General features: G+C 44.6%; 1 protein-coding gene across 1 annotated transcript in view; it reads left to right on the plus strand.

Moving 5' to 3' along the window:
* The window catches only part of LOC105306715 (receptor-type tyrosine-protein phosphatase T-like), a gene marked incomplete at its 3' end in the record, with an annotated part of 597,375 nt that overhangs the window by 79,925 nt on the left and 499,268 nt on the right, over positions 1-18,182 (plus strand). The window contains exons 4-5 of the mRNA XM_011381898.1: positions 3,083-3,354; positions 14,680-14,761. Of these exons, the coding sequence (XP_011380200.1) occupies positions 3,083-3,354; positions 14,680-14,761 (354 nt within the window). The remainder of the gene's footprint in view (positions 1-3,082; positions 3,355-14,679; positions 14,762-18,182) is intronic.

Below are 18,182 nucleotides of genomic sequence, written 5' to 3' on the forward strand. Positions count from 1 at the left end.
GAGGCAGCTTTTATGGGCCAAGCCTGGAAGCGGCACAGTTCGTACTTAGACCCCATTGGCTAGAACCCAGTTGCATGGCCCCACCACACTAAAAAGGGAGGCTGGGGAATGTAGTCCAGCTATGTGCCCAGAATGAAGAGGACAGCTTCGTTAACTAGCCAGCAGTTTCGGCTACATGGATTGTTGATGGCGTGCCAAGCACTTCGACCAGCTCTACCCTCAGAGAAATGCCGCACCTTCTATCAACAATCACGGGGAGGCAGCACGATAGAGAGTATCTCTAGTTTGATGGGAGCGGATGGCAGTTATATGGCGCCACCTACTCAGTGCGCCTGCCTCACCGCTGGAGCTAGGATGAAATAAGCGGGAACCTGAGCTGGTGGAAAGGAAACCTTCTTGACTTTCTTGTACGCAGCCTGGTGGGAATGGGCAGGACGATGGAAATGGGCAGGACGATGGGATTCTGAGTGCAGAGAGCCAGACGCTGCCTGCTTCTCAAGCTGCCTTCCCTCTCCTATTCCTTTGTGGCAGCGGCAGCCACCCCGCCTCTGTGGGGCTTGTGGGTCATCACTCACCTGCCCAGGGAAACCTCCTGGGACCCTGCGGGATGTTGGCCAGCAGACAGCTGTAGGCATGGATGCTAGCTAGCTTGGCATCACTCTGTGCCTTAGTTTCCCCTGCGGTGGTTTCTTCCTTGCTGCCTCCCTGGAAAATGGTGATAATTAGCGATAACAGCTGACAAGGGACATCTCCCCCCTTATTCTGTGTTACTGCCAAGCCGTAACCTAGGGAACTTTACTCTCTTGGAAACATGTGGAAAGATGTCACCTTTGCGCCACTTTCAAGTGGCTCCCACCCCAAGTGGGTGAGTTTTCTGATTGGTGGGATGGCGAAAGTCTGATAGCCATTGGTTCAGGTTTCTGTCTTTGCTACCTTGCTTCTTGTTGGTTTATTTTTGTGATGAGCCCACCCAATATCCCTAAGGAGTCATCCCTTAAAAACAGCTCTGACCATAGGGATCTGGGCGGAGTCAGAAGGAGGGAGCCCATGATCATCCGGCTGCTCTGCGTGCTGGTTTAGGGAAGAAAATATAGGAAGCCTACTTTGGCTTCAAGTCCTAGTTACTTTCTCAAATCCAGCTTTGGGAATAATGAAGTGGAGCTTTTGAACAATGCCTCTCTTTTGTGTCTATTTTTAAATTCATTTAGAACCCAGAGGAGACGGGCTATGAATGACTAGTACCTGCCAGAAGCCCAACAAGATATGGATTGCCCAGCACTTATTAGCTGGCAGCTGTTAGTCCTTTTGGTATTAGAGTGAAAGATTGAGGCTCCTTATAGCTCTAGCGGCTCATCTTGGTTGAAGGTAAATAGTCTTAAGGTTTCTCTCTGAATTGAAGATTCTAGTGGTAAAAATTAGATTTCAAAGCAACAGTGGTTCTGTAGGTAGGGATATTCATCCCAGAATCATCCGAGTTTATCTACTGTGTTTTATGATGCAATTTATTTCATAGAATCATAGGACTTTAAGTCACAGCGTACAGCCCTCACAGTTGATCATGAAGTTTTCTTCGACATCTCAATTTGTCCAGGCTCTATTTAGCCACCTGCAGCGATAGGGAGCTCACTTTGTCCTCAGCAGTCAATCCCATTTTGCACCAGCTCTACTTGCGAGAAGGTCCTTTGAACTAGAATGTGCCTCCTGGTGGTTTCTTTCCTAAGTCTGCCCTCTCGGGCACCTTTATCAGTTAGCGATTGCCACGATAATGCTGCTTGACGAACCAAGAGGAAACTCAGTGGAGAATAACACTAAGCATTTTTCGCACGCTCGTGGTCTGAGCATCGAGTGTGGTTCTGCTGATCCACAAGTTGGGCTGGTGGGCCATGTGGCTGTGCTTCCAGCTGCGATGGTGACATAGAGTGGCACTTTGCTACTGGTTATGCTCAGTTCTCCACGTGAGTCTGTTCTGGATCCCAGGCTGAAAGAGGCACCAGCTGCTACCTGGGATTCACTTTTCCCATGAAAGGTGGCAGTAGTTCAAGAGGGCAAGCCCAGAAAGGCACACACGCTGATCGAAGCAAGCGCACTCCAAAGTCACAGGATGGCGACACACTCTCTGCCTTTTCTGGGAGGAATCACAAAGCCAGAGGCCAAGGACATGGAACCAGGGAGGGATGATGAACTAGAAACCATCGTTTACCCTGTCCAAGCAACTCAAAAGAGGCTCACTTCCTTCGTAGGAGACAGGCGTTTTAACGCTCGAGGAGAGTAGTCATGTTCTCTGCAATTGGTAATAATAGCATAAAGTTTGAGATTGGAGAGAATCTGGGTCTCATCCCTCCCTGCCTGAGTGGCCCAGGGCGAGTCACTTGATTTTTAAATAAAATGAAAATTTTTCTGTCTCCCAGGGTCACTCAGAAGATTAAATTGAATAATGCATAAGTAAGACACCTGGCATCATGCTGGTACTCCTTAAGTGCTCAGTATTACTTACTCTCCGTTCCAGGCTGAACATCTTCCAGCTGGTTCTCACATTTCTTCAGGCTTTTCCTTGCTTTCTTGAATATATCCTACTTTTTATATGCCTTCCTCTGATATGACATTCCCTGTACCGAATGCAAGGCTCCAGGTGGAATATATTGGAACAAGGATACCTCCCGTATTGTCGAGGTTCTGTTTCCACTGAGACAGCCCAAGCTTGCATGAGGTTACGTTTTACCTCATTTCACCCAGGGGGGTTGCAGTTAACTAAATTCCTAAGTTTTTATCCCATGTTTACTTCAGGAGCTGCTGGGTACAATTTTTCTTCTGTCAATGTTTATAGGCTGTCTACTTTGTAAAATACATCGTACGCGTTACTATCTCTTTATTCTTAAAACCGCCTATTGACAAGAGTTTTTAGTTTCCAATTTCAGAAGAAGATACTCAGGTTGAGGGAGGAGATGTGGCTTCCTCAGTATCCACCAGACCCTCCTAGAGTGACTTGATTTCTCGCCACCATGTTTATAAGTGTAACTGATTTTCAGAAGGATTTTTCTTTCTCTCTCCTTGTCTGCTTCTCGTCTCCTTTGTGGATCTCTAGGATCCTTCATGATGGTGAACAGCTCTGGGAGGGCCTCTGGCCAGAAGGCCCACCTTCTCCTGCCTACCCTGAAGGAGAATGACACCCACTGCATCGATTTCCATTACTACTTCTCCAGCCGCGACAGGTCCAGCCCAGGGGCCTTGAATGTCTATGTGAAGGTGAACGGCGGGCCCCAAGGGAACCCCGTCTGGAACGTGTCTGGGGTCGTCACCGAGGGCTGGGTGAAGGCAGAGCTTGCAATCAGCACCTTCTGGCCGCATTTTTACCAGGTATGATGTTTTACCATGGTCTGATTTAAAAAATAAATAAATCTATATACCTCTTGCCTGCCTAGAGTTGTCAAATTGAGCAAGGACTTCATTTACTTACTTGTTCAACTTGTGTTTCCTGAGCTTCTCTTCCTAGCCTGGCCCCGCAGATACAGAGGTGAACCAGCATAGCCCCTGCCTCCCTGGAGCTCATGGTCTGGAGGAGGAGGCCAATATGCAAATAAATAATTATGATATAGTAGGATGCCTGTGGGTTCCTCGGCATGCTGGAGGAACATAGACATTGAAGCATTTTACAAAATAATTGTGAAGGAGATGCTATTATCTGATGAGGAAGATGCTATTAGTGTCCCTGTTTTACAGATGAAGAATTTGAGGTTCAGAGAGAGGAGGTAACTAGTCAAAGATCACTCCCAGTGAAGAAGGTATCCGGGGGAGGGGAGAAGGCAATTAGGATGGCTTCTACGAGGAGATGACAGGTAGGCTGAGTCTTGAAGGGCAAATGAACAATTATTGAAAAAAGAAGGCGAAGGCGTTTGAGTTGTCAGGGTGGGCCATAGGCTGGAGGAGTGAGTGAGAGATTTTGGCAGAGTTTGGAAACTCTTAAGTCGATTATGGGTAGGTTGCAAAGGAGATATACAGGGAGCTAAGGCTGCAGGAGCAAGTAGGTCGTGGGAGTTTCAATGCCAGGTTTAGGAGATTAAATTTGTTCTCTAGTCTAGGGCAGTGCTGCTCAGACTATCTGTGGTGAAAGACCAGTTCCCCCCTCAACACATTGTGGACCGATACTTTTATGAATGGCAATAAAAATATCACAGCAGTGCCATTTAAACAACATTATTAAGGTACAATCTATATTTCATAGAATCCACTCATTTTAAGCGTGCAATCCAGCGATTTTTAGTAAAGCTACCGATTTGTGCAGTCATCATCATAAACCAGTTTTAGAATGTTTTCATCATCCCAGTAAATCCCTTGTGCCTATTTGCAGTTAATCCCCTTGCCCGCTGTTAAAAAGTTTTAAGTAAGAAAGTGCACTAGTCAGATCTGCATTTCAGAGAAATTTCTCTACAGTCTAGAGCAGAAGATGGACTTGAGAATGGCAAGGTTAGTGGCCAGGAGGTTCTTAGACATCCATCAGTTCAACATCCACGGTAGAGTCCTTTCAGATGCATCTGAAAGCAGCCATAGACAATAAGTAAATGAATAAATGTAGTTGTGTTCCAATAAAACTTTATGGACAAAAGCAAGTGATGGGCCAGATTTGATCTCCGGGCCACAGTTTGCTGAATTCTGATGTAGGTGATAAAGCTATGGTCTAGAGATGGACACTGAAGTTCAAGAGCACACAGCAAATCACTGGCAAAACTAGATCCAGAACCCAGATGCCCCAGCCCCAAGACTCTCTCCCCTTGTATGCCTGAATATAAATACCAAGTGTCTCTGTTAGCCCATGGATACCTCCATGAAGGCCTTTGGGTTCCAATAAGAAACCCCTACCTACTGAGGGCCTGATGCAAATGGGAACAGGGTGGGACTATAGGTATAAGTATAATGAGCAGGAAAAGTGGAGAGGGACAGCCCTCTCCACTGGCCATGCTCTTTGATGGGGTATAGAGGAAAAAAGGATATTTCTCAGGCATCCCCATGTCTCAGCTCTATGGTAAGCCTATTGCTTCTCATTGATCTGTATTTATTATTTATCTGTATAGTAACTCCTGGGTTGGATAGCAACATGTCCTGTGTTTCAGAGTCAGGGATAGTATTGGTAAACTGAGGTCTAGGTCCTCTGGCTCCAAGTTCGGTGTCCCATCTTTAGGGAAAACAGCTCCCTCATTCTGAGAAGCTTCTGCTCACTAGCATTGGAATGTCGGATGTATCTCATCCTCATTTCAAGTCACAGTTCTCTCATTTGTAAAACGGAGAAGGTGATGTGTCCAGTGCAGGGTTTCTCCATGGATCAAATGAGAGCATATGTACGACATCACGTCAGACTGTCATGGGCCTCAGCAATTGTTGGCAGGAAGGGAGGAGGAAGAAGAGAAGGAAGAACAAAAAGTGGAAGGGGAGGCCATTTTTAAAGAAATACCCGCTGTGGCTGAGCCGTCCTCAGTAAGCTCTGAGCTGGCCCCGTGATAAGCAGCCTCATCTGGGAGAATTTTCTGCTTTTCAACTTGTTGGCACTATAGACCATTACATTACATTACATTTCCTCTGCTCTGAGCTTCATAGTGAAAAAGCCACTAAGGCGCTGAGAGCAGCCGTTTAGAAAAGACGTGTGCATCACACACACACACACACACACACACACACACACACTCACTCACTCTCTCTCTCTCTCTCTCTCTCACTCACTCACTCACTCACTCACTCACTCACTCACTCTCTGGTGGATAGTCCCATGGCTGAGCACACATACCTGCCTGCTCCCAGACTCACCCCTCACTCAAGAGCGCTCATACACACACACGTCCAGGGGAGAGAACAAGGGGCATATCCGGAGATTCAAAGACACTTGCAGATGGATTTTCAATTTCACCAGACCCCAAGATCTGGTCCTGCATGTAAGATTCCCTGGACTAAATGCAATTTTGGTTTTCAGCAGTGCTGGTCTTCAGATCCTGATGGCTTATGTATTCATTTATTAAAGTCATATTTCACAGTCCTAAAATTGACTTTTAGCTCCGTAATAAACGGAAATTTTATCTTTCTTATTAGTGGGCTTTCTGGTACCAGGCCTTCAGCAAGGCCTCTGCTAAGAATGTCCCTCTGCCACTCACCCCTTCACTCACCGTCTCTCGGGAGAGCAGGGGCTTATCAAATGCCACTTAAGACGTGCTTCAGATTGCTGCCCCTTTCCAGGTGATAGTCATTCTGTTTCATCTTTTTAAAGATTCTGAACTTTTCCATCCCAAGATTTTAAGAAATAAGAGAACTTTTCATTAATTTGGCAGCCGCTTGCTCACTCTGTATCACCTGCCTAGGTGAAATTTTTTATTCAGCACTTGTAGTTGCTCTGACGACTCCTGAAATTTAGGACTCACCTGACTTGGATTCAACTGTACTTGAAGGCTTTTCTTGGGAATTCCCTTGGCATCCAGCATTTTGTAGGTTTAGTGGCTTCATGCAGAATTCAGGAGGGCACATCACAGGGAGAGGGCCCCTTTTCCCACCCTTCCAGCTCCACCCCATTTCCTGTTTTATCCACCCACTCCACTGCTAACCAACCCCTTCCCATGGAAATATATATGGTCCTCTTCCTAAGAGGAGTCCTTATGAGCCAACATTTTTCTATCTCTTATCTTTCGAGAAAATGTTTGCAGCCCCCTGAAATTTTTACAGTAATACTCTGCTGGAGGACTACAAAAGGTGAGGATAAAATGCCAGGCCAGGTCACTTAACCATACCATGACATATCCACAGCCTCCCTCACGCATGCAACCTGCTTTTTGGCGGGGTCGAGGGTGACTGATCTCTGAGCCTGTCTTGGGAAATTACTTCCTGGCTTTGACCAGGACGAGCTTTGCATGGTTCCATGCAAGCCCCATCACTCTAACACCAGGATGCCACTAGGTTCTATCTGCTGGAGAATGTGTAGCTGGCAGTAGATCCACAGGGTGTCCTTGGGGTTGAAGAATGTCCGGCAGAGAAGTTGAGATTCCTAGACGAGGCCTCCTGCTCCAGCCCCTATACCAGGCCCCCTGCCTCACACACCCGCACGGAGCATCACTGGGTGTTGGGCAAAGCCTACTGCTGCCCCATGCCCGCATCCTGCTCCCCACCCCCCCGTAAACAGGCAGCACTAGAGTAGCCCCCACAATTCTTTACTCACTCCTCTGACTCCTCCCACTCCTGGCTTTTATTCCTCAAGGGCCTTGTTTTGAGTTTCCTTGTAAGTATGCTTGGCTTGAAGATGACCATTCTCCTTCCCCCAGAACACCTGGGGAACCCAGGTCCTTGTAGCATAGTGTCCTGGCCTTAACCTTGTACCCTCGTAGTTTCTGTCCCCGGGAACAGGAGCTGGCTAGGCACTGGGTGGGGTCTTCCTGACCTGAGCCCCCACCCCAGAAGCGCATCGCAGGGTGATCATCTCCACCCCAGGCTGCAGGTGTCTTCTAGGGCAGCTTCCAACTTGAATGCAGGATCCAGTACCCACATTCTCCCCAACTTTGTTGGCTGAGAACTTGGCCCAGAGGGTCGAGCTGCAGGTGTTTCACCTGCTTTGCCTGAACCAAATAAGATGGAGCCCTGTCCTGCTCTTCTATCTGAGCGGTCTGACTTCTGTCTCATCAACAGGGAGAATTCAGGATGACCCTCACATTTTTCTTGATGTCTGAACAGCTCTGGTGGTGCTGCTTCTCTGTAAGCTGCTCCTGCAGTGTCTTGCTGCAGCCAAACCTGATTTCTCTGATCGTGTTCCGCAGCACTCTGCCCTATGGCTTTTCACAAAAACTTCTCAAGACCGGACTTGCATCTGAAGGTCCTAACCCATGGTCAGAAACTTGAACCCTAGTAATGATTCGTATGGCCAAGTTCCTGTACAGAACTGTTAAGCCTGCAACGTGGCTGAGGGATTGGTTGGAGCTTTGGGGCTACCTGGGATTTCTAGCAGGTGACCCTGCCAGCTTACTCCTAGTGCCCATCGCTTCTCCATGACTGAAGCCTGCCACCCTGTAATATTTCGGTGACATGTTGTAGCTGCCATTAGAGATCTCCCTCTCTGGTCCCTGGCGTGGTGGTCTCCAGGATTGACCCTTGTTTTTGGAAACAGGCAGCTGGCCCAGGAATTTGGATGTGGGCCTGAGCGCTAATCCCATGTGAGAGTTCAGTGTTCAGGGCACCTGCCTCAGCAGGTGAGTCCAGGTAGGCTCTGGACGGTCCACGCCCACCCAGTATGAACCTTCCTTTTTTTTTTTTCCTTTTTTGGGAAGAAGGGTACACTCCCTGGCACTATTTCTGATACACCTGGTATCTGCATTGCTGACCCTCCACTCCTCAGGCATCGAGGGGTCTGTTTCATGGCAGGTGGCATGACATTTTTTTTTTTTTAAATCTAATTCTTGAGTGGCATGCTAAGGACAGGACCCTCTTGGCCACTGCACATTTTGCGAATATTCTAGTCTGAGCCATCTCGCAGTAATGGGGAGGACTTTCCCACCTCTGCTGTGGGAGGTGCTTCATTCTCAGCTGCATCCAGAGCCTGCCCATTGCTATAAACGTACTGTAGACCCTGATTCTAATGCCTTGTGAGACTGGAGCCTTCATTAAAGATTTTGTGAGCTGTTGCAGTTTCTTCTCTCTGCTTCCATACTTGACCCCGCCCCCCGCTCCCCTTCCCCAACTTCCTTGGCTCCTGCAACCTTACTTGCCTCTTCATTTCCATATACTTCCACGTGTACCCAAAGCCCAGCTTCTCTATCTGTTCCTGCTGGTCATGACTCGCAGCAAAGAGTCTGTTGAGTGTGGGAACTTTAGTGGAAACTTGGGGTGGGGATTGCAGGGGGTAGTCACATGCATAGCCCATTCCATTTTTCCTCTCCCCAGATTTACCACCATTCCCTGCATTTTTCCCTCTTACTTCTCACTCTGCCCTCTAGAGAAAAAGCAATAGTATTAGTAACACTTATCAATATCTTACCATGCGTATTGTAAACACTTTATAATGATCAAGTCATTTAATAGAAAGCCAGAACATTCTTCCCCTTGTTTCTTACAGAATATTACTCTCCCGTATTTGAGAAACCTAAGCCTCACCTACCCCGTGCTCTACAAAAACATTCCTAAGAGGAATTCTGGTGAATGAAGGCTACTCTGTCTTGTAATGGAATTCTTATTTCCATATTTCTTATTTCCGCAAAGGAAAGGAGAACAGCGAATAAATGTGTGTTTCACTATCACACATTTATTCTCCCATGATGAGCCTTGTGTTCCTTCATGGAATATTTGTTAATAGGTATGACATAGGTTAGATACTGGGTGATGATGTGAGAAATAGTTAACGTGTGAGAAGAATTTAATTAAGTTAAACTTTGGTTTACTGGGGGGAAAAGTCAGAATTCTTCTTAACCAGGTGTTTTGACTCAATGAGAGTTGGAATGCTTTTCAGCATTCAGTAACGGGGCTGGCCATGTCCTGCGAACCAGGAGACCAGGGCCTCGGTCCTCAGTCCACGTCCGGCTCCCTTTCTGGGCTTCAGTAATTCAACTGATTCCACCTCTTAGGGCTGTTGAGAGGTTAAATGAAGACCATATAATAAACGGTCAATACTGTAGACCTTTGTTACTGTGGTCATATTTCTCTGTTTTTTATTATTTTTATTATCATTCGGTTTTAGTTGATGAGGTGCCTCTTCTGGTCAATAACAACCCTTCCTCTGGTACCTTGACCCCAAATGAGTCCTGCCCCATCTAGAATCATGTTTCATCGATTCCTCACCCCCTAATATTTTATGCTATTTCCTTTCTTCATTCCTCTCTACTTAAAATCATGTTCCTATCTCTACCATTCTAAAAAAAAATCTCTATTGGGCTTTTAGCACTTGGCCTTGGGCTCTTCTCTGAACTATCCATCTGTCTTCCAAGGTGATCTCATGTAGTTCTATAGCTTTAAATGACATTCAGATGCCAAAGCTACCACAGTTCTAACTCTGGTTCCTAAATCGCCCAGGAGCTCCGGCAACAATGTCAGCAGCTTCCTACTCAGCATACCCATGAAGATGTTTACTTGCCATTTCAAACTTAATGTGGCCAAAAGGAAATCTTGACAGAGCCCGTGCACACCCATTCATCGAGTCATAGCCCCCACGTCAGTGCCATCAGCCTAGCAGATTCTGAGTCTTCTCTTTCTTTCACTCTTCTCCTTTTAATCTAACAGCAATTCTTTTCATTTCTACCTTTGAAATACCTCGCAAACCATCGATTTCTTCATTTTCCATAGCCATCCCCGTCATCAAAGTCATGCTCATCTTCCGATTGATCGAATGACTACAATAGCCAACTGGTAGGTCTGTTTGTTTCATTCTTGCTCAACCTCCTACCTCCCAGTCATTTTCCACAGAACAGCCATGGCGATTATCTTAGAAAGTAAATGAGATTTTATCACTTCCCTGCTTATAATCTTTTAGCCACTTAGAAGAAAATTCAAGCTCCCTACTATATTTTGTAAGACCCCATGTCACCTGACTTCTCGATACTCCAGCCTTGGGTTGTGCCTCTCATGCTTACTATTTCCCAGCCTCTTCTTTTGTGTTCCCAAATCATCTCCAAGATCTTTCTTGCCTCGTGGCCTTTGCACTCACCATCACATCTTCCTTGACCGGCCACTTTCATCCTTCTGGTCTCATCTTAAGTATCACCTCCTTAAATTTCTCCCCAGGCCACTCTAAGTAAAATAGACCCTCGTCTTAGTTACTCTTAATCACAATATCCACTTTATTTCCTTCATGATGCCAATCACAAAATGAGTTTAATTTTACATATTCATTTGTTTAATTTCCATTTCCATTCACTAGAAGGTGAAATTTATCAGAGCTAGGACCTTAATTGTTGCGTTCACTTTTATTGCCCCAGCATAAACATCGTCTCGGTGTCTGGTACAGAGGAGGTTCTCTTTAAATGTTGAATGAATAAATGAGTAGATGACTGACTGACTGACTGACTGACTGACTGAAGACACTGTTCCTTTTCCTAGCGGGTTTAGAGTTTAGGAAATGAAATGACTTACAAACAAACGATATGGGTGATGGGTGATAATAGTGATAATATAGCATGAAGGGAGATATGAAAATGTGCCATAAAGCATTTAATTTTTATTATAATTGTGAAATAGCTTATCTTTATTTTAGAATATTTGGAAAATCTAAAAAAAGTGTAAAGAAGAAAATATTCATTACCATAACCTCCCTAGTGTCATTTAAAACATTGCATTCATAGATTATTACCATTCCTACTTCATCTTTTGTGAATTGCCTGCCGAGGTCACTTGCCAATTTTTCTTCTGGAGAGTTTATTTATGTTGTTGAGTCTCAAGAATTCTTTATGAATCAGGTCATTTACCTTTTCGCTGGCATATGTCTTACAGATATTGTTCTCAACTTGCCATTTGACTTTTACTTTTGTTTCATACTTTTGTTAACATATAAAATGTACTTTGACATTACAGTTATTAAGAAGGTGTTGTATATTTAAGAAATACATAATGTTTCAATTTTAAGAAATTGATTTTTAAGCTTTTGTCATTAATTTCTAGCTTTAGCAAATTTGATTGAAAATGTGCAGACCTAAACCTATACAGTTTCTTCTTTGAGGAATTCATTGAAGCTATACTTTAGCCTATCATATGCTATTTGTGTAAATAATCCATGAGCATTTGAACAGAAATTTCATTCTTTATACTTATTAACATATATTTAGTAAATGCATTATTATTTAATTTATATACATACTTGATAGATTTATTTTTATTTGGTCAACATCTGAAACATAGGGTAAATAAATATAAATGGGTTTTATGTAAAATATAACTATTGTTTATTTTTCCCATCATTTTTTCCTTTTAAGTCTATTCGCTCATGCATTTTTTTTTAAATGACCATTTTCATCCACTTAATAGTTTTTCTTTTTCTTTTGGTTTAAATTCTACTTTGACGGTTTTGCATTATTTTTGCAACAACTGTTCTGTTTATTTGCATTTCCCTATTATTTCCCTTTGTTCAACTTGTTATTCTTAAAGTTACTGAGTCATTCTGTTTTAAATGTTTATATTATAACATACAATTAGACTTTGTCTATTTAGACAGTTTGAGAGCTTTTCTCTTTTAATGTATTTATATTTATTGTCACAAATATTTTTTCTTATTTTCGTCATTTGTGTTACACAATTTAAATGCGTTTATGCTATTTCTTTTAAAATATATTTTCTGTATTTGTTCTATTTTCTTTCATTTTTTTTTTCCTGTAGACTTTGCTTTTGGTTTCTTTTGAATTATTAAAAATATAATTAGGTATGTGATTCTTTATAGAAAGGTCATCTGTTGCCTTCCTTCTCTTCAGGATCGGGCAGCTATCACACTTTTTATTTCTGCAGACTTTTCTCCTACTATCTGCACAGTTTTGTATGTTAACTCTCTCTGAAGGTCTGTCTCAGTAAACCCCTCTTCAGTAAACCCCTTTTCAGCAGCTCCCCAGAGCTAGCATCACCGCCTCAGCTCTGCCTCAGATCATCAGGCAATTAGATTCTCATAGGAGCACCGGTTCCTGGTGCAAAAAGGCTGGGGGCTGCTGGTAGAGGAGTGAAGAGCTGGGTTTGGGGATTATCGGTGAACTGGCAACCATTTAAGGAAGAGGAGGTCTGCATTTGAAGGCTGGATATAGAAGGAGGAATACTTACAAAGAAATCTATGGTAGAATAGTCCCAGACTTATGAGAAAAGTCATGACAGTAAAGTGTCACCTGAGCCTAAATAGAAGATAGACTCAGAAAGGGAGCTGCTATCAACATTGACAATTGTAAAAAAAGACCAAGTATTAATAATTATTTTAGCAAACATTTATTGAGGTCCTACCATGTGCCACACATATTTCTAAGTAGTGTATTAACTTCTTTAATCTGAAAAATTATTCAATAAGGTAGACAGTGTAATTACAGATGAGAAAACTGAGGCTCAGAGCAGTAAGGTGACTTGCCCAAGGTCACACACTAGTAAGCGGTGCAGCCAGGATGGGAACCCAGGCATTCTGACCCAGAGCCCCAAAACTACGCTATCTTCTTGTTTAAAGTAAGAAAAAGATTTACATATGACTATTGGATTTAGCAATTAAAAGATTATTGGTATCTGCCATGAGAGCAGGTTTATTTTTGGTGGGTATGGGTGTTGGGGACAGACTCCAGATTATAGTGGGTTGAAATTTTGCAGTGAGAAGTAAGGAAGCTTTGAGACTGAGTGTAGATAAAACTGTTGAGAATTTTTAATGGGATTGGAACACAACTGGACTCTATAGTAGAGAAGAATCTACTGTTAAAAGATGGCTCTGAAAAAGTAAATGAAGCCCAAGCATTTATGGTTAAGGAAGGATTTGAAGATGCAGGATAAAGAGGGAGAACTGTGAAGAACCAAGAAGCTGGAAAATGCAGTCAAGGTCGGGGTCGAGAGTGCCAGCATATCTTGTAGTAACCTAACCTATGTAGGTTAGGTTAATAGGTAAGAAGTTAGACGTCTCTTGTCCTCTGCCTCTTGAAGATGTGAAGTGGATATCTGCTGTGATTGGGTGGGTGATGTTGAAAGGGGAACATTTGCATGGGATACAGAGTGGAGAAGGCAGTTTTGCAATAGGCTTGCCAAAGTTCAAATGAGCATGCAAAGGAATTGGGGCTTTACGTGAGAATGGTATGGGTAATTAGCCCAGGTAGGGGGTACCTCAGGCTTGTTGAGAATGCAGGGGCTTCCAGGAAGATGTATAGACTCTTGAAAAGTTGAGTCCAGGGTACCATATGAGCCCGAGAAGCAGGTGTAAGGGGAGTGAATTGGAGAGGAATGTGGGATAGGAGGCTGTGCCAAAATATAGGAAGATGGATTTTCCAGTTTCTGGAGTGGAGAAGGGCACGTATGAGCCTGCGGCTGAAGCCGAGTGGAAGATAAGGACACTTGAATTAGGAAGGTCAAGGGGTTGGTCATGTCATCAACGCAGATATTCCCTTCTCCTAGATGAAGGTAGAGGTTGGGTGACAAAGAGAGCTGTTAGCGGAGTCATAAAATCTTTATTGAAATAGCAGTTTGGGTGGGAGTCAGAATGGAGAGTTTAAAAAATTTGTTGCCAACAGTTGTGCACAGGTCTTATCTTCAAGAGATGTTACTGAGAAGAAATTCAGATGGAATATGTTTCTTGGGGATGTAGAGTCTAATCGGGGTAAACCCTCCTTAGCTTATGGCGTCTTCTAAGATAAACTTCTCCCGTACCTTTCATAAGAAAGTTAGGATATTAGGAAGTAATTCTGCTCTGTGCTTCACTTGAAACAACAATAAGGTACAGATTGGGGTCTCCAGGCCATGTTTGGGTGGTTTTTCCTGCATCCAAGAGTTATTTCTGAAATCCATTAAAAATGTTCCGTGTGGCTGACTCTTCTTTTTGCTAGTCGCCAGAGTATGGCCTTTCTACTTTGTTTTGAAAATCCAAGTCAATTGCCAGGATGGCATCCTAGCCTAACGTAAGGCCTCTTTGATGGTTCTGATTGGAAGCAGAAACATAAAGAGTTTTGGAGCTGGGCAGGTTCCTATGATGAGTGCCTACAACCACTTCTGTGAAATTGACTCCCACCCTATGTGTTGCAGGTGATATTTGAATCCGTCTCTTTGAAAGGTCATCCTGGATACATCGCTGTGGACGAGGTTCGCGTCCTTGCTCATCCGTGCAGTAAGTCTGTTCCCTCCTCCTATCACAGCCTTGCTCCATGCCAGACTGCATAGCTCGGAGGCTGCAATCCCCCCTATTCACTGAGCTCACAAACATCTCTCGCTCTCTCTGGTTTTTTTTTTTTTTTCAATCCTTGAAAAGTGCTTACATACTCAATGCAATCAGTCCTGAATAAATCCATAATTTTGCCGGCCTATTCAACAGGCAGTACCTACAGGCATTTGCAGAGTGGCAAAACATCTTCGTGTGAATCTCTCTCCATTATTAAAGAGTCTAAAGTCCTGATTGTTTATTAGTGGGATTCAGACCACTGAAGTGGAAGAATTAGAGGGCTTTGGATAGAATCTTTCACAATTGTCTTAAAAAAGAACAACACCAAAACACTGAGCAAATTAGCACACTGTTCACTCACAGGGAAAAGTGCCCCAAAGCTATTAATTTTTTTAAAGTAATTTTAAATACACTCATCAGCTCCTACGTAGGTGTAGGGAGAGATTTCTCATGGTGGTTGGTACTTCTGGTACAGTGTCGAGAGTCCTCAAAGGCAGAGCGCTCCCCCGTGCCCATCCAATTTCCTCTTGAAGTTCTCTCTTTGCTGTATTCAGTCTAAGATATTTGAATGTGTTTGAGCAAAGAACTGTGTTTCCTGGGTGCACTGAATCTCAGAGGGGCCAAGTCCTGGGTGCAGGTCATTGAGATGACATCATAACTAGTGACATTTGGTGGGGGGACCGTAATCACAGGGATGCGCATGGCGATTATGGGAGCTCCTAGAAGGGCCTGTTGGGGTGCCAGTGCCATTAGTTTGTTAGCATTCCGCAGATCGCAGATTCTCATTAGTTTCTTGGCAGCCATCTGGTCCCAGGCAACTCCTAGTAGCCCACTCTCTACTCCCTCCTTATAGCCCTGAGTCAGGCTTGTGGCTATGGTGCAGTTTGCAGTTCCCTCAAGAGATGTCATGTACCCTGTCCTTATATGCCTTTCAATGCTCCCATTTTGGGGCTGTTCTCATTTCAGCCCAATCTATGTTGCTTTAATTGAAATGGCTCTTCTCACTTCTGCTGCAATGAATTTGTCAGAGCCTTGAACGTCACTTCCTTTCTCTAGCACTACAATGCCATTGTTTGACTCCTTGTCTTAGAGCACCTTCTCTGGAGGAAATCGGGACAAGTTCCAAGGGGTTTTGGCGAAACGAGGTTTGGAATAACTATGTTTGTTGTCTGTGCAAGAGAAACCTCCTCCCCAGAAATCAGCCAACATCTCAGGAATGCTGAGATCCTGCTGGTTCTCCATTACTCCTTCTGACTTAAGTTCCCTACCTTCTGAGTTACTTCCTGAGTCTTTGAGATTTTCCCAATGGGTCCATCCGTTCAATCATGCCTGGCAAATGTCTCTGCTGAACCAGACTTCCTGTAAAAAGGGTCCCAGAACCACCTCCCCCATTCAGGGTTTATATGCCAGATATGCAGATGAGTCCTCCTCACCACGATTAAGTCTTCCCCTCCCTCAGTTCCTGGGAATCAGCATCCCCTGCCCATTAGAGACTGATCTTTCACCTCAGACTGGCTCTACCTGTTGTCCACGTCACCGCACACATGCAACCCTGCACAGCCACCAGTTTTGAGGTCGTCTCTCTGAAACAAGTCTTAGTCTTCCCCCAGCCCTGCACATGTCCCCTCCTCAGAGAGGACACTCATCTCTGCTGCATCCAGCCGCATTCCTGCTGCTTACCCTACGCCTGATGCTCACGCTTGCTCTTTTTGATAGGTGATGTTTGCGTCTTCCCAAGAGAATCTGGCTTGGCTCTCTTAGGACCCCAGAACTCTGCTCTAATGAGAATTTTCACCTCTACCATGAGGCTCAACCTTACACCTGTCTCTTGTCCCAGCCCCAACCACGTTCAAGGGCAGATTGGTGAAAGCTCTGCATTGACTCCAAGCACTGTCCTTGGGTTGCCATTGCAGCCAAATGCTTCTTTCTCTTCGAGAAATCTCCATAGGAGGGGGTCCTCTGGAACCTGGATGCCATTCCACCCCCAAAGTCCCATGGACCCTCTTGGATTCCTCCCCTCTGAGGGGCTGCTCCTGAATTTAGGATTCTATGGACAGCCACATACTCCTCTTGCTGAGGAGTGTGTATTGCTTGGTTATGGAATTGCTACGAGCCAGTTACCCAGCAAATGGGCCATGGGATGTAACTCAGGAAGAAGTGACCCTGGCTGTGTTCCTGCATAATGTGCGTCAGCTGAGTTCAGCCTCGATGCTCAGGCAGCTTAAATTTCCCAGGAATCAGAATGTGAGAACCCTGTGATCGTGGCTGGAATCGGAAAAAATTTCATTTATCTGTATGTTCACATTCTGGCAGTGCGTGCAGTCCTCAGAGATCTATCCATGAGTCATTGGAGTTGAGCAGGGCCCAAGGTGCTCTGTCCGTGTCCAGTCCTGGTGTTTATCCATCCTTTCAGCAAGTAAATTTTTGAGCGTCAGCTTCTGCTGGATAGAGGTAGGTTAGGTCCTTGTTTCCATGGTGTGTACTTAGCTGAGAGGCGGAGGAAGGAAAGACACTAAACGAGTCATGTTAAATAAGTCACTAATGTAATTACAGATAGTGATTAGTGCTGCGAATATAATAAATGTGAGTGACTGGGATATGGGAGGGCTCCTTCGATAGAGTGTTCGGGAGACATGTCTTTGAAGATGGGATCTGAACTGAGACTTGAGTTGTAGGAAAGAGTTCACTGTATACTGATTTGGGAAGAGAACATTCTAGACAGAGGAAATAGCAAGTGGGGGTCAGCCCAATGGTATGAGAGTGTCTTGGGCATCGGGGATGTGGGGGATTGTGGTCTGAGTGAGCACTGGGGAAGGAATCCAGGCCCAAACTTGCAAGGCCCTGAGTCACTGTGAGCAGTTTAGATTTTGATCTAAGTGCATGGGGTGCCACTGGGGGGATTTATGCTGGGGATTGATACTATCTCATTTAATTATTACAAGATCACTGTGGCTGCTCTGTGCAAGAACGAATGGAAGGGCTATAGAGAAGAAGTCAGGAGACCTATTAGGAAGAAAGTTCTGGGTCATGGAAGGGATCATGGCCGCCTGGACCAAGGTGGTGGAGAGACAGCCATTCATCATTCAGCCAGTGTTTACTGAGCAGGAGCTTCTTGCCAGGCACTGTTGTGGGTTTGTGGGGATAAGACAGATTCATTCTTAGCTCTCATGGGCTTCCACTGAAGTGAAAGAGCCTTGAAAATTAAACAAATAATCAGGTAATTGTATGATCTATAACAGATGGTTGCCATAACAAAATACGACAGTCTGGAGGTGCTTAAACAGAAATTTATTCCTCAGAGTAGTGGAGGCCAGAAGTCCGAGATGAAGATGGCAGGTTTGGTTTCTTCCACGGCCTCTCTCCTTTGCTT

Source organism: Pteropus vampyrus, unplaced genomic scaffold (genome assembly GCF_000151845.1).
Source record: "Pteropus vampyrus isolate Shadow unplaced genomic scaffold, Pvam_2.0 Scaffold455, whole genome shotgun sequence".
NCBI classification, from domain to species: Eukaryota; Metazoa; Chordata; class Mammalia; order Chiroptera; family Pteropodidae; genus Pteropus; species Pteropus vampyrus.